Raw genomic sequence first — 22,714 nt, forward strand, 5'->3', positions numbered from 1 at the left:
GACCAGAAGTCACAGTTCTTCTGTGTCGACATTTTATAGTTCTCAGTGTGTAAGTCTTAGCCTCCTTGGTAAAATGCTAGTGTAATTGCAAATACAGTTGTTCTTTCTTTTTTTTTTTTTTTTTTTTTTTTGAGCTAGTCTCTTTGTTGCCCCAGCTGGTAGAATAGCAGCATCAAAGCTCACTGCAACTTCCAACTCCTGGGCTCAAGCTATCCTCCTGCCTCAGCCTCTTGAGTAGCTGGGACTACAGGTACATACCACTGACTATTTTTTTTTTTTTTTTTTAATTTTTAGTAGAGACATGGTCTCACTCTTGCTTAGGCTGTCTCAAACTCCTGACCTCAAGCAGTACTTCTGCCTCAGCCTCGTGTGTTTGCTTTCTTTTTGGATTGTTTGTTGTTAGTGTATAGAATTGCAACTGATTTGGGAGGGGGTGTTAGTTTTGTGTTCTGCAGATTTGCTGAATTTGTTTATTCTAACAGGTTTGTGTTTGTGTAATCTTTAGTGTTTTCTATTTATACAATCATGTTATCTGTAAATAGAGATAATTTTACTTCTTTCTTCCCAGTTTGGATGCCTTTTTTTCCTAGCTTGATTACTCTGGTTAGAATTTCCAATATTGCATCAAATAGAAGTGATAAAGATGGACATACATTTGTTGATTCTATTTATTATTTTAATTAATTTACTTATTTTTGAAATGGGATCTCACTGTGTTGCTCAGGCTAGAGTGCAGTTGTGTCATCCTAGCTAATTGCAGCCTCCAACTCCTGAGCTTAAGTGATCCTCCTGTCTCAGCCTCCTGAGTAGCCAGAAATGTGTAGATGTGCACCACCATGCTCTGTTATTTATTTATTTTTTTAATAGACATAGGGTCTCACTATTGTTCAGGCTGGTCTTAAGCTTCTGAGCTCAAGTGATTCACCTACCTTGGCCTACGAAAGTACAAAAATTGCAGGTGTGAGCCACTGTGCCCAGCCTTCTCTTGTTTCTAATCTTAGAGTAAAAAAAGTTTGTCTTTCACCATTGAGTATGGTGTTAAGTTGTAGTATGGTGTTAAGTTGTGGGTTTTTCATATGTGGCCTTTATTATAAATAAACTATTTTTAGTTTATTGATGGTTTTTTAAATCATGAGAGGATGTGAATTTTGTCCAGTGCTTTGTCTTCGTTATTTGAGATGATCATGTGTTTTTTCCCCTTTATTGTGTTACGGTGATGCTTTATGTGATGGATCTCTGTGGTTGCCCAGCCATGGACACTTACAAATCCACAGACATAAGTAAAGATTCACTGAGTTGCCTACTTTGAATTTATCTTACTTAGATTGTACTTCAATTTAGAACAGAAAGGTAGGTTGTAATGTGGACCATAGTGGTAGAGAAGGTGTGAATTAGTTGGATCTTGGATGTATTTGAAGGCCAGAACTGATAGATTAGGTGTGACTTAAAGAAGGGTCACCTAGAAGGGTCACCTGAGACTGGTGTCACCATCACTCACTGTAACCTCAAACTCCTTGGCTCAAGTGATCCTCCCCTACCTTTTGAGAAAAAGCAGAATGGAGGATAATGCCAAGGTTTCCAGCCACATTTTCCCCCCTGCTCCATGTTGATAGAGGGGCCGTTTAATGGGGGTGGGGAAGTCTCAGAAATAGCAGCATGGGATGAACTGCCAAGGCAGGACTCAGGCATTCAGCTTTTGATCTCATGGAGGTGCAGTGTGCCCAGCTCTAAAGCTTTGCTGGGCAGCCAGTCCCACCTACTCATCTGGGTTCAGAGATGCCTGGGTGGGAGCGAGGAAGCCAACAGGACCGTCAAGGTGAGAGGAAAGTGGAAACCACTTGGTTTGGACACATGGAGAGCAAAGCACCGTGGGATACCAGATATGTGTCCTAGAGAATCAACATGCACCCGCCCTGCCAGTCAACATGGCAATAAGCAAGATGGTTTTGAGGAAGCCTGATTCCTTCAAGAGAGGGGACCTTTTTGAAAAATAATTTCATACTTAGGAGAATTTTTTTTTTTTTTTGAGACAAAGTCTCACTTTGTCACCCTTGGTAGACAAAGGCGTTGTGTAAGTGCCTGCTACAATGCCCAGCTATTTTTAGAGACAGGTTCTCACTACTGCTCAGACTGGTCTCGAACTCCTGAGCTGAGGCAGTCCACCTGCCTCAGTCTCCCAGAGTCCTAGAATTGTAGATATGAGCCTCCATGCCCAGACTGAATTTTTCTTTGAGAAGGGTCACCTGAGACTGGTGTCACCATCACTCACTGTAACCTCAAACTCCTTGGCTTAAGTGATCCTTCTACCTCAACTTCCTGAGTAGCTGGAACTACAGACTCCTGCCATCACATGTGGCTAATTTTCAGATTTTTTTTGTAGAAACTGGCATTGAACTCCTGGCCTCATGCGATCCTCCTGCCTCAGCTTTCCAAAGTGCTGGGATTATGGGAGTAAGCCACTATGACTGGCTCATTTTTCTGTTTTTGTGGAGATGGGAATCTCCCTCATGCTTAGGCTGATCTCTAACTCTTGGGCTCAAGAAATCTTCCCCCCGGGTGGCGCCTGTGGCTCAAGAAGTAGGGTGCCGGTCCCATATGCCGGAGGTGGCGGGTTCAAACCCAGCCCCGGCCAAAAACCACACAAAAAAAAAAAGAAAGAAAGAAATCTTCCCCCCAAAGAACTAGGGAATGTTATAGGCCTGAGCCAAGAGAATTATTCTTAATTCTCTTAACTTCATAATTAAGAGAAGTGAGTGCAAACTGTGGGGAGACATTTGGTGAGTTTCAGATTCTCTTCTGTCTGGGCTGATTTCACAGAAAATAAAAAACTGAGAGGTGAATGAAAGCTGAGAGCATGAGGAGCCTTGACCCTGAGTGGAATCATTAATAAGAGGCAAGATTTTACATTTTTCCCATGTGTGACATCTGTTCTCCCATAATACCTTTTATTAAAAGTAATTTTCATTTGGGATCCTCAGGAAGCAAGAAATGAATAGCATTACCCTGTGAATGGGGAGGTGGGTGTGATTATAAAGGGAGACACAGATGCTAATGGTGTTGGCCTTAGTACATATATAATAACCTGCCTAGGTGATACAATTGTATATGTTTGTACATTAAATTCTGTATAATTGTATGAGTACAAGTAAAATAGGGTAAGTCTAGGTAAGCTCAGTGAGATGTATGAAGGTCAGGGTCCTGGTTCTGGTTTTAAACTATTAATTTTATAAAATGTTACCATTGAGGGCAGCTAGACAAAGTATACTAGGGATCCATCTTCATTCCTTCTTACAAATGCATGAAAATGTACAGTAATTTCAGTATAGATTACAAGTTTAAAAACATTATGAAACTAGTACCTTGTCTGAATTTCTGGCTGAACAGCCTAAAATGCATATCTGGTTGTTGGGCTTTCTTGGCCAAAGGGGAAGACTGAGGCATAAGAAGAAGTCCAGGGGTCAGAGTGAGGTTGGGTTCATGGATTTGAGATGGTCATGTGGTGTGTGGAAAGAGGGTGTGGGTTTGTGGGCAAATGTGGACAGATTGTACCTCCTATTGAAAGCTGTGAGTGTGAGGAAGTCATGCAGGTCTGGGGTCAAAGAGGCCCTGTGTCATGCTGTAGGTGGGTCCCATCTGGCTGGGAGTCCTGAGCTGGAGCTGAGAGAAAGGGGATAGATATTCCCTTGGAGTTGGGAATCCTTCACATATTTGAGAACTTCATGAGAGCTGTGGTCATGGAAAAACCTTGGTTGCATTTGGGGGCATCTGATGACAAGGTGATGTGGCCAGTGTTGACCTGAAGTCATAAAGCCACTGACCTGCCCACATCCCTTACCTGACACAGCCTCTCAGAGAAGCCTCTGGGGTCTGCGCATCTATTTGAGGGTGATTCCATGAACACTGAGCTGGAGATAGGCTTTTCGGGTGCCAGTGGGTATGTGGCTTAAAATTTTTACAAAGTAAACATGCTTTGGATCTGCCTCTTCCATGCAACATTGTGCTTGAGGAATTTGCTCTTTGTGTGTGTGTGTGTGTGTATTCTTAGTTTATTCACTTTTCTGTTTCTTTTTGGGGGGGCATCTTATTTTTTTGAGATAGTCTCATTTTGTTGCCCTCTATAGAGAGCTGTGGCATCATAGTTCACAGCAATCTCAAACTCTTGGGCTCAAGCAATCCTCTTGCCTCAGCCTCTCTAGAGCTGGGACTATAGGCACCCTCCACCATGCCTGGCTAATTTTAGAGATGGGGTCTCACTCTTGCTCAGGCTGGTCTAGAACTCCTGAGCTCAGGCAATTCACCCACTTCATCCTCCCAGAGTGCTAGGGTTACAGGTGTGAGCCACTGCACCCTGCTATTCACATGTAGTATCTCATCATGTAAATAAACTACATATTTTTCCGTTCCCTTGTGGGTAAACATGGAGATAGTGTCTAGCTCACCAGCTGTTGTGGGTGGTGTGGTTTAGAATATAACATTCACATTACTTTGGGCTGTGCATCTGCAATTGGAATTGCCATGTTTCAAGAACCAGCAAGAAGAGTAAATAAACCAGAGGGAGAATGGCAGGGAATTGAGAAAATAAATCACAGGAGAGACATAGATTGCATAAAAGATAAAGAGATGGGATAGAAGGTCTGGTGCAGCTGATGACTGCAGCCAGCACAGAACCTGTGACCAGCTTTATGTGTATAGTACCTAAACAAGGTTGCTTATGCTAACAATGTTACAAATCAGCAAGGAGAACAAGTGGGAGTGTTTTCTTCTTACAAGGCTGAGAGGAAGTAACTGGATAAGTAAAGGAGTTTGATTATAAACAGTATTCTTAAGGACATGAATCTTAGTGTACGCGGTGAAGATTAACTTTAGGGAAAGAAGTGCTTTTAGGCAAAAGATAGGAAAGTATATAGAAGCTACATGACTTCTGGCAGAGGGAGCCAGGAGAAAGGATTATTGTTTTAGGAAGGGAGGAGAAGCAGTTGGGGGTCATTCCTTGAACCTGCCTCCCAGGCTGTAGGAGTCTTCCCATCTCACAATCCTTGCTCCACACCTGTGCCATAAAAATGGGCACAGAGTTTAGTAGATACTGACTGGCCTGTTGATTTTAATATTTGCATGCTACCATTCTGATTCAAGCAGGTTTTTTTCTCTAAGGATTCAAAAATTTTCTTCCTTCTTCCAATCCAGAACACTTGTCAAATGGAATCATCAACTCATGAGGTTGTTGGGAAAGAACCATTCAATTTTGTGAAAATCATCCCTGATTCAGTCAGGGATGATTTCTGTTTATCTGTATTATGAGAATTCTGGGAATGTGCGGGTTAGGTAGAGTGCTCCACAGAAGCAGAGAAGCATTTGAGAGAAATAGTGTCCACCTAGGAGGGTTCAGAGGGTCAGGTGAGGGGCTGTGGTCTCATGAATTTGGGGAAACACAAGTCTCTGCTGTGCCCTTGCTTCATACCAAGGAGGTCCTGCAGCAAGGCTTCTATGAACATGACTTGTGTTAAGTATTTTAGTTACATACATAATTGGGGAAATTTTAAAGGTCACGTGCTTCACAGAAATGATGGCTGTAGGATAGCTGTCAGCCAAGGTGGTCAGCTTGGCCACCTTGGTAAAGCTCTAATGGGAAATGATCCCTCACAGTATAATGAAGTAGTGGCTCCTATTAACCATGCTGCACACCCTTAGTGAACTATTTGTAATTGTCATGGAAAGACAGCCACACCTACAGGATGGGTGAATGTGGTGTTTGATCAGGGTGCATGTCCTGTCCTGAATAAGCAGGGAGGAAATAACCCTTGGAATGAGTGTTCGACTACATTGGATGTGGAGGCTGCTTCAGGCAGAAATCTCAGTTCATCAGGGACCAGAGGACTCATACTGGAGAGACACCTTGTACCTGCGATTCTCCAAGAACTACAACTCAGGCGTTCATCAAAGCAACCATACAAAAGAGAAGTCCTGTAAGTGCAATAAATGTGGTAAAGCCCTCAGTATTGCCTGTACCTTTATCAAGCATGAGATGACCCACTTGGGAGAATGTAACTGTGAGGGAAGTCCCTCCGCTGCCACTCTTCCCTTGGTTTGTACCACAGAAATCATACTGGGGAAAAACTGTTCAGATGGAATGGGAATGAAAAATCCCTCCCTAATGTCTCACCTTATTGTTCATCTGAGAATTCACATGGAAAAGAAGCCCTATGCACATACTGAGTGTGGAAAGGCATTCATTGATAGCTCACACCTTATTATTATTTTTTTTTATCTGAGGTTTTTTTTTTTTTTTATTTTATTTATTTCAGGTTAGTGTGAGTGTACAGGCTTGGTGCCTGTAGCTCAGCAGCTAGGGTGCTAGCCACATATACCGAAGCTGGCCTGCCAAACAACAATAACAACTACAACCAAAAAATAGCTGGCATTGTGGCAGGCGCCTGTAGTCCCAGCTACTTGGGAGGCTGAGGCAAGAGAATTGCTTAAGCCCAAGAGTTTGAGGTTGCTGTGAGCTATGATGCCACGGTACTCTACCCAGGGCAACAGCTTGAGACTGTGTCTCAAAAAAAAAAAAAAAGTGAGGGTACAAGCAACTAGGTCAGAATATTTGATTTTGTTAGGTAGAGTTCATCTTGTGGTTATGTCCCACACACAAAAGGTGTGCCAACCCTCCCACCCCAACCCCACACCCATTCAGTGAGAGAGCACCCCAACCTCCCCCCCCCCATTACCTCTCCCCACAACTTGAATTGAAATGAGTTTTTCTCTTATTTGGGCATGCATTAGATCATCTACTGGCTTCATATTAGTACTGAGTACATTGGATATTTGTTTTTCCATTCTTGTGATACTTTACTAAGAAGAATGTGTTTCATCTCCGTTCAGGATATTACAAAAGATGTGAAGTCACCATCTTTTTATGGCTGAATAGTATTCCATGGTGTGCATGTACCACGACTCACACCTTATTAAACATGGGAAAATTCACACTGTAGAGAAACCCTGTAAGTGTATGGAATGTGAAAAATTCAACTGCAGTGGTCATCTCATTGTGTATCAGAAAATTCGTTCAGGGCCAGGCATGATGGCATCCTAGCACTCTGGGAGGCTTGAGGCAGGTGGATCACTAGAAATCAGGAGTTTGAAACCAGCCCAAGATAGAACTAGACCTCCCTCTACTAAAACTAGAATAATTAGCCAGATGTCATGGCAGGCTCCTGTAGTCCCAGCTACTCAGGAGGTTGAGGCAAGAGGATCACTTGAACTCAGGAGTTTGATGTTGCTGTGAGCTTTTATGACATGGCACTCTACCCCAGGGTGACAGAGTGAGACTCTGTCTCAAAAAAAAAAAATTCTGAGACAGATGCAGTGGTCCTTCCCTATAATTGTAGCACTCTTGAGAGGCCGATGCAGCCAGATCTCAAGAGCAAGACCTCATCTCCAGTAAAAAAAAATTAGTAATAGAAAAATGAGCTGGGCATTGTGGCATGTGCCTATAGTCCCAGCTGCTTAGGAAGCTGAAGCAAAAAGATCACTTGAGCACAAGAGTTTTGGGTTACAGTGAGCTGTGATGACACCATTGCACTCTAGTCTTAGCTACTGAGCAGGACCCTGTCTCTAAAACAAAAAGTTTTGAAAAGGGGAACTTTCTTAATCTGAAAAGGGCATGTGCAAATAACTGATGGCTAACATCATAATAGTGGTGACAGTTTTGATTTTGAACTTTCTTAATCTGAAAAGGGCATGTGCAAATAACTGATGGCTAACATCATAATAATGGTGACAGTTTTTATTTTCCCCTGTGAGTGGAAAAAGGCACACTGCTTGCTCTCCCCAGTGCTTTAAAAATCATACTGAATGGGACAGCTCCTTTGGCTCAGTGGGTAGGGCGCCGGCCCCGTATACCCAGGGTGGCAGGTTCGAACCCGGCCCTGGCCAAACTGCAGCAAAAAATAGCTGGGTGTTCTGGTGGGCGCCTTTAGTCCCAGCTACTTGGGAGGCTGAGGCAAGAGAATCACCTAAGCCCAAGAGCTGGAGGTTGCTGTGAGTCATGACGCCATGGCATCCTACTAAGGGCAATAAAGTGAGACTGTCTCAAAATATATGTATATATATATATATATATACTGAATGAAAGAGGTTAAAAAAATGCATTATGTAGTTCTCTTCAGACTGCCTTCATAGTTTTTTGTATATGTAGACAAACTTGTAAAGTTTATATGGGAAAGCACAAGACTTAAAATAGCTAACACAGTCTTTAAAGAGTGGAACAAATAACTATCGGTGTTGAAAGTTACTATATTTAGTAACAGTGGTTAATCAGACTGTGGTACTGGCAGAAACAGATTAATGGAACAGAATGCAGAACCTAGAAATAGATACCCACAAAAGTATTCCCAATTTAATTTTGATGAACAAAAGCTATTTAGTAGAGGAAAGATTGCCTTCTCAACAAATGGTGTGAGCGCATCTGGACATCTGCGGTGTAATAAAACATGTATTTGATCCTTGTACCTGGTTCCTGGCACGAAGCTAAAAGCCTTGGAATTTTCTTTTGCTGTTCATAAGGAGCCCCTTTCAAACACACCTGACTAGTGCAGTGACTCAGATGGGGCCACTAAATGACTAGATAGCAGGTAGTCACCATAAAGAGAGAATTCTCCACACAAGCTTCAGCCAGCATCTAGGTTGGTAAACACACCTGCCTGCTGGGAAGGTGACATGCCTGGAGGAGGCATGGCAGTTCTGTGTACTTCAGTGCCCCAAACCTTACCCTATGTATCTCTTCCATTTGGTTGTCCCTGAGTTTTATCCTTTTTAATAAGCCAGTAAACATGTTTTCCTGAGTTCTGTGGCTCATTCGAGTGAATCATTGAACCTGAGATGGGGACATGGGAGCCCTTGAATTTGTAGTTGGCCAAGCAGAATTGTAGCTGTGGCTGGTGTCTGGTATGGGGCAGTCTTGTGGGGTTTGTGCTAATTCTGGGTAGCATCCAAAATGGATACCCAGTTGGTATTGGGATAAAACATACATTTGATGTTAGAACAAAAAGGTACTCCAGTAGAGGGGAAAAACACAAAACTATAAATCTTTTAGAAAAAATAGAGGAGGAAACCCTCAGGACTTACAACTAGGTAAAGAGTTGTTAAACTTGACACCAAAAGCATGCTTCATAAAAGGAAATTGATAAATTGGACAGTATCTAAATTAAAATCCTTTGCCCTACTCAAAATGCTGTTAAAGAAATAAAAAATACAAGCTACATACTAGGAGAAAATAAATATCTAGAATATATAAAGATTTCTCAAAACTTAATCTTGATTTTTTTTTTTTTAAGAGACAAAGTCTCACTTTGTCACCCTCAGTAGAGTGCTGTGACATCTCAGCTCACAGCAACCTCCAACTCCCAGGCTTAGGTGATTCTCTTGCCTCAGCCTCCCGAGTAGCTGGGACTACAGGCACCTGCCACAATGCCCGGCTATTTTTTTCTTTTTTATTGCAGTTTGGCTGGGGCTGGGTTTGAACCCACCACCCTTGGTATATGGGGCCAGCGCCTTACCCACTGAGCCACAGGCGCTGCCCTTGTTTTTTTTTTCTTTGTTGTTGTTTGTTTAATTAGTAGATAGGTAAAAGACATGAACAGACAGTTCACTGAAAAGGATATACAGATGGTAAATATGTTTAGGGAAATGGCAGATTAAAAACACTGAGCTTTTACAGCATACCTATCAGAATGGCCAAAATAAATAGTGATAACAAAAGTGCTGGTAAGAATGCAGGGAAACTGACTCACACATACTTGGTGGGAATGTAAATGGTTCAGCTGTTGTGGGTGAATGTGGCCTTTTCTTACAACACTATGCATGTGCTTGGGCATTTTTCCCAGAAAAGTGAAAACATACATTCACACAGAAGTCTGTGCACAAATGTTCACAGCAGCTTTATTTGTAATAGCAATATGCTGAAAAAGAACCCTAGTATCTGTTAAGGGCTGAATTTACTTTAAACTATTATACATATATATTTTTAAAGCCAGTCAAATTTAGCAGTGGGGGGTTGAATACTAACTTTAATGACACAGATGTTAATAAGTACTGCCCACTACCATCAGACCAAACCATTGTATATCGTTGAATACTACCTGGCAGTAAAAAGGAAGGTACTGTTGATGCATACTACTCAAGGATCTCAAGGGAATTTTGTTCAGTGAAAAAAGCCAATCTCAAAAGGCCACATACTTACGGATTCCATTTATATGACATTCTGTAAAGAGAAAACTGTAGCTAGGACTGCACAGGTCAGTGGGTGGGGAAGTGGAGACAAGCTTGGGGTGGGGAGGGGTGTCATCTGTGGGGGAGGATGTGACAACAAAGGGCCAGCAGGAAGAATTTTTTTGTGCAGTGGGACAGTCCTTTGTCCGGACTGTTGGTGGTATATGAGTTAAAATTCATAGAACTGAATACCAGAAAGTAGAAAGTGTGTGGCTGTACATGAATTAAAAATAAAACACGCAAAATAAACTGAGGATATATATTTTAAAAATCAGTTCACACAAAACGGCATTCTTATAAGCTCTGTTATCTGGAAACGGAAATGTGAAGTGGTTTCCTACCCCTCGTCCTGTCTTCCTGAGTGGCCGCAGCTGCTGGGGCTCTAGCGCACACCCCTCAACCCAGCTGTCTACCAGCGACTCCCTACTGGGGCATTCTGCAAATTCTCAGTCCCTGGACTACAGAGCTGCTTTCCTGTAGGTGTCCTGCATCTCCATTTCCCCGTGGCTCATGCTTTATCCGCCTCTCCTTTTCCCTCCTTCGCTATTGCTCTTTTTCTCTCCTCCTCTCCCCTCCCCCTTCCTTCAGGCGACCCTCTCTCTTTGTCCAGAGTGTCTGGGTTGACAGAGGCGGTTCTTTTCACCAGCTGGCCGTGTTGCCATAGCATTAACAATGACGCGGGCGCGTAGGTGGGTGGGACGGGAGAGGCCCAGCCTACCACTGATTGGCTGTGTATCCTCTTGTGGCGGCCTGGACGCCCCCGCGCGCAGCATTTTGGGGGCTGTAGTCCGCGGTGGGGCCGGGCTCGCAAGCGCAGTTTGGCCGCCATCGCGCTTCCCGGCCTCTGGGCTGCTGAGACCCGTCTGGGGACAGCGCAGCAGGTGGGTCGAGGCCGAGAACAGCGCGGGCAGCAGGGAGGACGGGCAGGGAGCGGCCTCACCCCAGAGAGATGAAGTGGATCCCTGGGTGATGGTGCGGTGGGAGAGTGGCCCCGTTGTCACCAGACATGGGGTGCCAACCCCCAGAGGGTCCGGGCGGGAGAGGGCTTGGGAGTCCTCGGGTGCGATCTCTAGAGGCAGGGAAGGGGCCGGACTTGAAAGACGTCGGGGTGGGTGGAGGGGCCCCTCCTGTGGCGGAGAGGGAAAATCATGAGAGGACGTGTGGTGGCCCGGACAGGCGAGAGGCTTAAGGCCTAGGTGTGAGGGCTGGAGCCAAAGAAAGGGGGCCTTTTCGGGTGTTTGCCAGAGGGAGGGCTGAGGGGACTCCTCGTAGGAGAGAAGGCAGGGTAGGTAGGGCACCCTGGGCCGGGGGTTGGGGATGGCATTGGGGGCCAGGGACCTGTGGTGCTGTTCAGGGTCGGCCCTGGGGGTGAGTTAGGTGCTTGCTCCCACACCAGGATCCTTCAGCCCTGCGCTGGGGTGCGGGGTCCAGTCAAATAAAAGGATCTTTGTTTTGCAAGAGGACAGTGGGGACTACTAAGGACTGCGCTTTTTTATTTTCATGTAACATTTTTTTAACTGAAATTTATAGAAGAACTTTAAGGAAAGGTCATAGAATCCCTCCATATCCTTTGCCCAGATTCACCGGTTAGTGTTTTGCAGTCTACCACCACTTAAGTCCCCTTCCTCCTCTCCCTCTGTGCTTTTGTGTATGGGCACTTTCTCTCCCTCCCTACTTCTTTTCCTCTTACCTATTTCCCCTTCCTTCTCCTCCCTCTCTCCCTCCCTTCGCTTTCACCTCCTCTCTTGCTCCACTTTTCTCATACACATACCTGTATCGTACATATGCCTGACTTTGAGGAGGCTTAGTTGACAGTCACACCATCCTCAGCTCCATACCACAGTGTAGCCCCCATCCCAACAGGGTTCTGTAGATGTTTCCTGTTCTGGAGTCAGGACAGGGCCACTTATTGCATTGAGTCCTGTTTCTCTGCCTGATCCTTGGATCTGGAACTTTTTTTGGCATTCCTAGCTTTGAGGCTTTGGGGGAGCTCAGGCCAGCTGTGCAGAACGTCTCTCTAGTTCTGTCCGTCCTTCTGAGTGGATTATGGACCACTGAGGTCAGTTGGGATGTTAACAATGATGCTCAATCCATTTTTTTTTCATTATTTTAAAGGTACCTTTTCCCTTTTTATGATGAAAAAGTGACCTGTAGGCAAAGCCATGTGGGATCCTAGGAGTATCCTGCCCACTTTGGCCTTCCCACACCCAGCAGTGAGCTTCCATGGAGGACCTTTGGGCCTGTTACTATGGGGTGGTTTGCTAGGCCAGGTGATTGGGAGCAGAATGGAGAGCTGGCGATGAATGTTCTTAAGGTAGTTAAGGGTCCTGGAGGAGGCAGGTGGGGCTGGACAGGAAACTTGGGATCATGGTGGGACCTATGGAAGGCCAGCCAGGCTTGAGTTCTGTGAAGCTCAGGGTGAAGGGGATTTGCTGGAGGGCTCTGGAGTCCCACAAGGCTTATGGCCCAGGAATCTTCCTGATTCTGACCACCAGGAAGGGAGACAAATAGATCTCAGATACAAGAAGCCAGATGCTGTTTTTACAGAATGTAGCAGCTTCCTTACAGTTGGGGCATCTTTCTGAGGAGATTCCGTGGTGCCATGGAAGCCACCAATGTTCTCTGCACGTGAATAGGAGGGGAGGCTGAGGTGGCTTCCTGGAGAGGCTCACAGCTTGCAATCTCAATGGGAAAGGGCACAGAGGATTAAAGGTCTCATGCCTTTCTTTCCCCAGGGGCTGACATGTATTCCCATCTGTGTTGGCCACCGACCCAGCTGGAGTGTGTTCTGTCCTTTCCATTCTATCCTGGTCAATGGCCAAGGGCTTTTGCTGATTCTACCTAGACCTCCACACTTGTCCCATGCTCACAGCTGGGAGATTGGAGATGAAGGAAGTTCTTGGGGCAACCAGACCACTGAGAAGGCCACAGGTGGAAGGGGGAAGCACATAGGAAGGGCCAATGAGAAGCTTTCCAGAGGGAGTGCTTACACAGAGCCTAGAACAGGAAACTCTACTTCTTTCCCCACTTGCACCTTGGGGCTACTCCTGGTCCCCACCCTGAGATTGCCAGGCTCTGATTAGGGGAGACATGAGCCCCAGGGCAGGGCCTGGCGGGGTGGGCCCTTTGCATAAGTGAGCTCACAGTTTCCCTTGTGGAGACAGGTCCTGGGTGGGATGAGTATGCCTGTGATGTCCTAAAAAAAAACAAAATTACGTGTTCAGGGGACCCCAGCTACAGGTCTAGTGCCAACTGGCTGGAGTTGGCATCACTCCCCACAACAGGACAGGTTCCAGATGAATCAGTCTGGAACAGGGCTGGCCAGCCGGCTGCTTCCTCACTTTGGCAGAGATGAGTTGTTACAACCAAGGTGGTCTGGTCTCAAGAGCCTATGGTATATTTTCTTTTTTATTTTATTTTATTTTATTTTATTTGAGACAGTCTTACAATGTTGCCCTAGGTAGAGTGCTGTTGCATCACAGCTCACAGCAACCTCAAAACTCTTGGGCTTAAGCACTTGCCTCAGCCTCCCAAGTAATTGGGAATACAGGTGCCTGCCACAATGCCCGGCTATTTTTTGGTTGGAGTTGTCTTTGTTTACCAGCCCAGGCTGGGTTCAAACCCACCAGCCTTGGTTTATGTGGCTGGCGCCATAACTACTGTGCTACGAGCGCTGAGCTAGAAATCAATTTTTTAAAAGGTTGAATTTGGTAATAAACACTAAGAACATCATGCGTGGCTAAAAGACAGCACAAAGTCGCAGATGGGGACAATGTCAAGATAGACCCAGGCAGAAGCTCGTTAATTACCTGACAGAGATGTAAAGAAAATGCTGTGGAAAAGTGGGCTGTTTACACATCCTGGGAAATAAAGAAATCATGAGAAAATGTGCAGACGTGCACTAGGCCGCTGCTGTGGTATGCAGGTCCTCTGCATGGGGCTGGGGTATGAGGCAGTTGCACCCTAGGGCCTGGGTGTCCTAGTTCTCCATGTATCTTTCAGACATGCACTTGATCCCAGGTGCATGGACATGAGGGTGCATAATGGCCAGAAAGAAGTTAGTCACAGCCAGGATGCCTGGCAGAGAAGACACTGAGCCAGGCTCTGCCCAGACCCAGGGCCTTGACTATGAGGAGCCACTGCAGGCCAGAAGTGTGGAGGGAGCAGCTTCTGGATGGGCCGGTCAAAGCCCAGATCTTTAAGAGGTCAGGACAGAGGGAGAAAGAAAGGGCAGAGGGGAGGAGTTCAGTCCTCCAGAGCTGGGAGTTTATACTGGAAACAGTGAGGGAGTTGCTAGTGGATGGGGATAACTGTGAAGGCATGGCCTTGGTCTTTTTTTTCCTTCAGGGAAGTGAATGTAATTGACATACCATAAAGTTTACCTGTTTAAAGTAGATAATTCATTTGTTTTTATTTGTTTTTAGTACATAGCATTCATACTTGTGCCACTATTACCACAGTTAACCTTAGAACATTCACATCACCCCCAAAAGAAATCTTGTACCCATTAGCAGTCACTATCTGGGCCCCTGGCCTCTAACAGCCTCTGACTGTGTTCTGTGGATTTACCTTTTCTGGAACTTTCGTGTCTGTGTGATCAAACTCCCCCACCCCACATCTATAAGGTCCTTGTGCCTCTATCCTAGTGGGGAAATGCTTGAGTAGACTCTGTCTACAGGGGCAGTGACCAATCCCACATCCATTCACCTTCCAGAGTTTTCTCTGCTGAAGTGAAATTTCTGAGAAAACATTCCTGCTGGAGCTGTGGCCACACATGAATTTTCTTGTATTCCTTAACCTTGAGTTTGAAAGAAGAATTGGTTCCCTTCTGTGGTTCTAAGGGAATGCTCACACTGGGCTTGGGTATGGCCTTCTGTTTGTGTTTGGTGTATGTCTTGAGGTGGCTTCTGGCCCTATGGATCTGCAGACCCTGTGCGTCATGGGAGGGGCTGGTCACAACTCAAGAGTTCACGCTCCTGTGTGTCAGTGTCCATCAACTCCTATATGCCCATGGCCAGTGAGAACATCCTAGGCCTAGGCCTGTTGGAGGCCCATCCCTCAGGATTTCACCTGACATCCTGTTTTTGGCTCCACTTGAATGATGGGCTGCCTTATTTGAGGACATTCATCTGGGCACGGGGAAGGCTGGCTAGGACCTGAGCTCTCCGCTCCTGCTGGCCATGCTCATAGCTTCCTCCTCTCTAACCTGGATCTGTAAATGGTTTGTCCAGGCCCAAAGATCTGTGCCATTTCCAGAATCAGGCGGTAGTTTTCCAACCATTTCCTACACTTATTTATAAATATGTATTTTGTATTTTTTGGCTATTATAATGAGAGGAGCAATTCTGACACCTAGCCCCTTCATGTTACTAGGAACTAAAGTCCTGATAGCATGTATTTTTATTTTTTAGCCTAGCCTAGTTGATATCTATCATACATTTTAAAAAACCAAATACCTTGCATTTCTGGGATAAACACAAATATGGTGTGTTGTTACTTATGTATATAAGATGTGTGGTTGGAATGAGTTTATTGATATTTTAAGATTTTTACATCTAGGGATTTTTTTTTTTTCTTTTACATCTAGGTTTATATTTGAGGTTGTCCTATTTTTTTTTTTGCCCTACTCATGACTGATTTCTTTTTTTTGAGACAAGAGTCTCAAGCTGTCGCCCTGGGTAGAGTGCACAGCTCACAGCAACCTCAGACTCTCTTGGGCTCAAGCGATTCTCTTGCCTCAGCCTCCGAAGTAGCTGGGACTACAGGGACCCGCCACAACATCCAGCTATTCTTATTGTTGTTGCAGTTGTCATTGTTGTTTTAGCTGGCCCAGGCCAGGTTCGAACCCACCAGCCTTGGTGTATGTGGCCGGTGCCCTACCCACTGAGCTACAGGCAGTGCCAGACTGATTTTTTAAATCCTGGTAATACTAGTCTTATAAAATGAGCTGTACCTCCCACTTTTATGTTTTTATTTAACTTAACAATTACCAGTTCTCAGACATTGGTGCCTGTGCCCAGGTTCTCATATGTAGGTGTCTCTGTCTCATCTGTGTCCTCTGCAGGTCCTTGGTCCTGGCACACCAGAGCCCCTGGGCATCCTGTTGTTCCTGGTGTCTCTCCCTTGGAGCCACTTGTCCCCAGCTAGCCACACTTGGGTTTCCCAGTGCAGGTTTGGAAAGATGCTGCCCTTGGAGAAGGCATTTGCCTCCCCCAGGACCTCCCCGACCCCCCCAGAACTGCCTGCACCAGGGTCAGCTGGTGGAGGAGCATCAGAGTCAGCTGCTGGAGCACAGCAGGAAGAACCTGGAAATGTCTCTGAGAGAACTCCCGCTGAGAAAATGCCCACAGAGAAAACTCCTGCTGAGAAAACTCCCAGTGAGTTTCCTGCTGAGAAAACTCCAGAGGAGAAAAATCCCGAGGAGAAAACACCTGCTGAGAAAACACCAGCCGAGAAAACCCCTGCTGAGAAAACCCCTGCCGAGAAAACCCCTGCTGAGAAAACCCCTGCCGAGAAAACCGCTGCCGAGAAATCCCCTGCGGAGAAATCCCCTGCCCCTGCGGAGAAAACCCCCGCAGAGAAATCTCCCGCTGAGAGAACTCCTGCCGACCTTGAGTTCTCTCGCCTGCGCTTCCGGGAATTTGTCTACCAGGAGTCTGCCGGGCCCCACCAGACCCTGGCCCGTCTCCATGAGCTGTGCCGCCAGTGGCTGATGCCTGAGGCACGCTCCAAGGAGCAGATGCTGGAGCTGCTGGTGCTGGAGCAGTTCTTGGGCATCCTGCCAGACAGGGTCCGACCTTGGGTGGTGGCGCAGTATCCCGAGAGCTGCAAGAAGGCGGCCTCCCTGGTGGAGGGCCTGGCTGATATGCTGGATGAGCCAGGTCGGGCTGCACCCAGAGGGGAGTGTGCCTTAGGAGAAGTAGGGACAGGGATCCTGAGGGATCTTAGCATCCAAACCCAGCTTTGTTTTACTGAGTTTGGCTTCCCCTACCCCTGACAAGAGGCACAGTGATGAGCCACCTCAGGCTGGTGAGGTGGCTCCTCAGTCAGCAGGGGCCCTGCCCACCCCCATCCTACCTGATGGCATTCCTCTCAGGGTCACCTCATGGGCCAGGATAGCTGCTTGAGCTCCTGCCCTCACATCTGCCCTCCAGATGTAAGGAAGCAGGAAGAGCAGGAGAGAGTAGTCCAGGGCAGAGAGCAACTCACATCTAGGGTGGGTCTGAGGGATGGGAGTGCTGGGCCTGGAGCCTGCCCCAGGAGCTTATTGTGTGGCTGCTGCACCTGCCCCATCCCCTGGGGTCACTGTTACTCTGTTGTGAACAGGGATGCTGTTGGGATCCCCCGCTGGGTCCTCAGTGATGAGCGAGGGTATATACGACAGGTATCCTGAGCCACTGCTGTTTCCATTTGGGCCAGTAAGCCCCAGCCAGGACCTGGGAATTGGGGATCCCCTGTGCCCTGCTGTGACTCGTGAGTGACTGACCGGCCCTGCACCTGTGGGGCTCAGGGTGGGGGGGGGAGGTGGGGCCTGTAGGGGGTAGAGGTCAGATCAGAGTTGGCCAGTGGCAAGGGCCTGAACCCCTGCTAAACTGGGATCCTTCCCTCATGAATATTAGAAGTATTGTTGTTTATTAAATTTCTCTTCAGAAATTGCAGGTCATCTCATACTTATCACAAGTAGTGAACAGCATTGATGCATAAGGAAAAAAGGATTCTCCCTACCCTACCTACTCTCTAAAAACAAAGTCCCGTGTCTTAAGTGCCCCTGTGTGTGACCCTTAACATCTTCCTACATGTCACATGCACACACAGAGGGCTTGGGCTCAGCCTCCTCAGAGCATGGTGTGCTGTCTCCTGGCTCTGGGCAGTTATCTGGCTCTTTAGCTGCCCACTGTCCCTTGTTTTCAGCTTGTCCTCATCCTAGAGTTGGGATCTCTGTCCTTGGAACCAGGCTGCAGTCACATGTCCTCATGCATGTGCCTGGACGTGGGGGCTCTGGTCATCATAGGGTGGGCTTCTCAGGACTGTCAGACAAAGCACATATGAGTTTTACATTTCACCTACAATGTACACTTCCCCATGGTAAGAAGTTCTGTGCTGTCTGCATAGGAGGGTGCCCATGTGCCTGCCTCTATGATGGCACTATGTGTCGCTTTTTAAGATTTCTACTAATCCAGTGGGTAAGAAAAGCTTTCTCTCCATGGCTTGCATTGGCAATCGCAGGCCGACCCTGAGCTGGAGCTCTTTTGTCTTTTTGGCAACTCTTCTCTGTAAATACAGGACAGAGTCAGTAGAACCTGGGGACCTGCTGGCACATGAGCATTCCTATGTAGGGAGGCACTCGGGTCTCCCTGACTGGGGGTGCCCACCCACAGTGTACGTGACTCCTCAGCTTTGCCTGCCCTTTTCCCCAGCCTGGCTCTCCATGGAACCCCTGCTTCCAGAACTGGGGAGCATCGGAGAAATAAAGACTGAAGAGGCTGACCCTTCCAAAGCCGACCAGAAGGTGGGTAAGGCACAGGTATTCTGGGGGTGCAGAGCTGGCCTTGTTCCACCCTGGCTTAGCAGCATCTCCTTCCCCACCGTTAATGCTGTACCCCAGAGAAACCTGCTTTAGAGGAAAACCAAAGCTGCCTCTGCAGTGTGTGTGGTCAGAGCCCCTCTCAGATGCTTCCTGCGCTGTGGGGCTATGGGTCCAAAGTCTTGGCAGGTGGCGTCAGCCATAGCTGTACTGCCATTTCAGAAACTGAAGCCCTTTCTAGAGGAGCCTCTGCAGCAGGAAGGGTGGGGCCACCTGGACCCTGCCCAGGAGAACTTAAAGAGCTATAGGAAGCTGCTTCTGTCAGGTGAGACTTGCCTACCATGGGCTCATGCCCCACCCATCATCTCTTTCCACACCTGTTGGCATGGGGGATTTTAACTGCCCAAGGACTTTAGTTGGACCACTGTAGTGTATTTGAACTTGAGCATGTTTGAATCTGACCTCATTTGCTGAGTACCAGCCTTCCTGGTCTTCATATGTGAGTTCTACCCTGGCCTTAGGGCCTGTGGCACTTGCCCAGAGAAACTGAAGCCTCCAAATTCTGTAAGACCCCTTGGCTGCAAGGTGCTGATGAGGCCCTTTGCCCTGTGTGAAGAGTCTTCCCTTTCCTTCATAGACACTCTTGTCCCAGAAACCCTCCTTTGTAGGGAGGCCCAGCACAGCCTTTTGAGCCCTGTCCTTTTGTATTCTCTTCAACAATGCTTCCCCGAGTCCCTCCATGTCTGCCTGCCCTGCCAGCCCTTCAAGCCTCACCCAGGCAGACTCTTCCTTGCCCTGCTGCCATATTCTCACAACTCCCAGCTCTCCAGGGCTCTGACAAGGAGGGGATTTTGTGGGGGTCATGGTCTTGCAGTTCTGGTCTTGGCCAGCCCCCAGGACCAAAGGCCTGTGGGCAGTGTTCTGCTTTGATGCCTCTTTCAGTTTGTTTGATTTTTTTAACCCCACTCAGGGTATCAGCTTTCCCAGCCTGATACTACTTTCAGGCTGGACACGGAGGAACTTCAGTTGGAGAGAGAAGAGAGCGAGCCGGCAGCAGGCAAACTCCCAGGTGAGGCCAGGCTGGGGGCTCCAGGCCAACAGGCTCTTCCCTTTTGGAGGGGGCTCCTTGAGGTTAGTTTGCCAGTCATCCTCCAGCTGCATACCAGAACAGGAGCAGAAATAGGAGTCACTTCTGGGGCCTCATGCTGTGTCACAGATCACCCCAAAACATGGCCACCCAAAACAGCAGAGTGCCAGTCACATCCAGGGCTGGGCTCTGCCCCGCTGTGGGTGGTTTTGCTCCTCTGGAAGCTGCTGGGCCCTGATAGCTGCAGCATCTAGAAGCTAGACCATAGCCAGAGGCCCCACATGGCACACCCACCTGCTGGCAGTGGTGCTGGCTCCAATGGGGCTCAGCTGAGACTGGTGGCCCAGGGCCACTTCATATGTTGCCTCCCCAAGAGGCTGGGGGCTTCTCCCACTTGAAAGCTTTCTGAGAGGACAAGCAAGCTCCAGGAGGGTGAGTACTGGTCAGCTTCTGCTCGCACCGTGTCTCATCCTGCCTTGTGTATGTTGACACTGCTGTGCCACTGATGTCTCATTGGGCTCAGTGGGTCTCACCTTTACCAGTAGGGGTCCATCATGGGTGTGGTTCCTGAGAGATCAGTGCGCAGGGGACACTGGTGTGGCCAGTCTGTTCCCCACATAGGGACCCTCCATTGCCAGAGTTGCCCAGGCAGCTGTTCTGGCCCCACCTCCATAGCAGGAAGTAGGAGCTCCCCCTGGCCAGACTTGGTCCCTCAGCTTCTTTGGCAGCCTAGGGGGTGACAGTTTTTTTTTTTTTGTTTGTTTTTTCCTCTTTCTTTGAGACAGGGTCTCACTATGTCACTCTCAGGAGAGTGCTGTGGCATCATAGCTCACAGCAACCTCAAACTCTTGGGCTCAAGTGATTTTCTTGCCTCAGCCTCCCAAGTAGCTGGGACTACAGGCACCTGCCACAATGCCTGGCCTTTTGTTGTTGTTGTTGTTGTTTGTTTGTTTAGCAGGCTCGGGCTGGGTTCAAACCCACCAGACCCAGCACATGTGGCCAGCGCCCTAACCACTGAGCTATGGGAGCTGAGCTGGGAGTGACAGTCTTGCTTCCAGGCAGCTGACACCCAGAGAAGGCAGATGGGTGGGAGATGGGTAATCTGCCTGGTCCCTCCCTGTATCTGAGCGTGGGCGTGGACAGCTCACATTCTCACCTTGTTTCAGGCAGTGGGAGGCAGCAGGAAGGCACAGGGGGTATGAGTGAAGACATCTCCACCCCTGAGATGCAGACAGAGGAGCCGGAGGGGGACTGTCCTGCCAACCCCTCTGGCACCACTGAGAAAGAGGAGGAGCAGCAGCCATGTAAGGTTCCAGATCCTCAGGACAGGGAGTCAAGCCCTGTCTCCGAAAGTCAGGGAGATTCAATCATCCAGAGCCCAGTGCTGGACGAGGACCAGGCCAAGCTGGCTGCCCCGCATCAGGGCTTGGGAGTGAAGAGGCCTCATCCTGAAGATGAGGAAGGGCAGGGCCCTGAGCCTGAAGAGGCAAGCAAAGAATCTGATGTAGCTGGGCAGGACCCCGGCACCTCAGCTTCAGGCTGCCCAGCTGCTGACAAACCCAGCACACCGCGGGGGAAGCCCTATGCCTGCAGTGAGTGCGGGGAGGCCTTCGCGTGGATCTCCCACCTCATGGAGCATCACAGCAGCCATGGGGGAAGGAAGCGCTTTGCGTGTCAGGGCTGTTGGAAGACCTTCCACTTCAGCCTGGCCCTGGCCGAACACCAGAAGACCCATGAGAAGGAGAAAGGCTACGCGCTGGGGGTGCCCGCAAGTCCTCAATCTGCTGTGCGTGAGGCCCAGGCTGATGACAGGGCCTGTGAGCCTCCGAGCGCAGAGGGTGAGGTGTGCCCTGGGCCACCCGAAGAGGCAGAGGCGCAGAGGTGAGCCTTCCTGCCATGAGGGTTGTGGGTGAGCAGCCAGTGGGGAATGGTGGCTCCCTGTGGCGTCTGCGTGTTCTTCAGTGGGCTCTTGTGGCTGAAGCACATGAACAGGAATGGCCACAGGAAGCCTCCTCCTTCTGAAAACCCCTGGGCAGATGCCGACTTGCTATTGTGAAGACGCCACTATCCTCTGCAGCCCTTTTAGCGCCACCCCACGCTAGGTCATTGACACTTTACAGTGTAGGTTGTCACTGTGTGTGGTCTGCCAGTGCTTTCTTGAACTCACCCTTATGGCAATGCCTCCTGTGTGAGCTCTCCAAGGCTGTTCACGTGAAAGTCCTGTCAGCTGTTTTAGCCCTTTTTGTAAGTGTGTGACTGTCAAATTCACTTCTGAGCCCGCAAAAGCAGAAACTTTTCTAGCTTAACAGCTCGTCTTTACTTATGTGGAGTAGCTTACAAAGATCCCCAAAATGCTGTAGCCTAATGACATAGGGTTTTCAGACCACGGGTCTCACCCCATTATTGAACTGTGAAATCAAATTAGTGAGTGGCCACCAGCATTACAAAGCAGTGAAGTAGAATAAAGTAGGTTAAAGGCATCATGTAGTAAAGGCAAATACTGTTTTGTGAAACTTTTCAGCCATACACCTAAACATGAGAACTGGTTGCAATGTAAAATGTATTTCTTACTAGGGGTTTGTGATCAAAATAGTGGTCTGTCTGCCTGAGCAAAGGAAACTAAACTCCTTGGGCTACAGAAGGTGATCCTTTGATTTCTTGCATTTATTCTCAGATTACAGCATTGTTCCCATTGCCTGAGCATAAATTTAATTGCTTCCTGTAGATAGATAAACTGGTGTCTCTTTCTGTCACTGTGTTTGAGCAGGCAATCTGTTGTAAAGATCCCCAGATTACAGAGGCTTAACATAATAAATATTTATTCACTGACATCATAGTCC

The 22,714-nt window shown here is 47.8% G+C and overlaps 1 protein-coding gene across 2 annotated transcripts; it reads left to right on the top strand.

Annotated features, from left to right (window-relative positions):
• The first annotated feature begins 179 nt into the window (after positions 1–179).
• On the top strand, positions 180–22,710 carry ZSCAN18 (zinc finger and SCAN domain containing 18). 2 transcript variants are annotated; one of them, XM_053607414.1, is made up of 7 exons: positions 180–250; positions 16,328–17,144; positions 17,590–17,736; positions 18,681–18,772; positions 19,010–19,112; positions 19,758–19,856; positions 21,041–22,710. In XM_053607414.1, the coding sequence occupies exons 2-7, from the start codon at positions 16,445–16,447 to the stop codon at positions 21,757–21,759; spliced, it is 1,860 nt and encodes a 619-aa protein (XP_053463389.1). In that variant the 5' UTR covers positions 180–250; positions 16,328–16,444; the 3' UTR covers positions 21,760–22,710. The 2 variants fall into 2 exon arrangements, with proteins under 2 accessions (XP_053463389.1, XP_053463388.1); XM_053607413.1 differs by lacking the exon at positions 180–250 and adding an exon at positions 11,022–11,144.
• Positions 22,711–22,714: the final 4 nt, after the last annotated feature.

This window comes from Nycticebus coucang, chromosome 10 (assembly GCF_027406575.1).
Source record: "Nycticebus coucang isolate mNycCou1 chromosome 10, mNycCou1.pri, whole genome shotgun sequence".
NCBI classification, from domain to species: domain Eukaryota; kingdom Metazoa; phylum Chordata; class Mammalia; order Primates; family Lorisidae; genus Nycticebus; species Nycticebus coucang.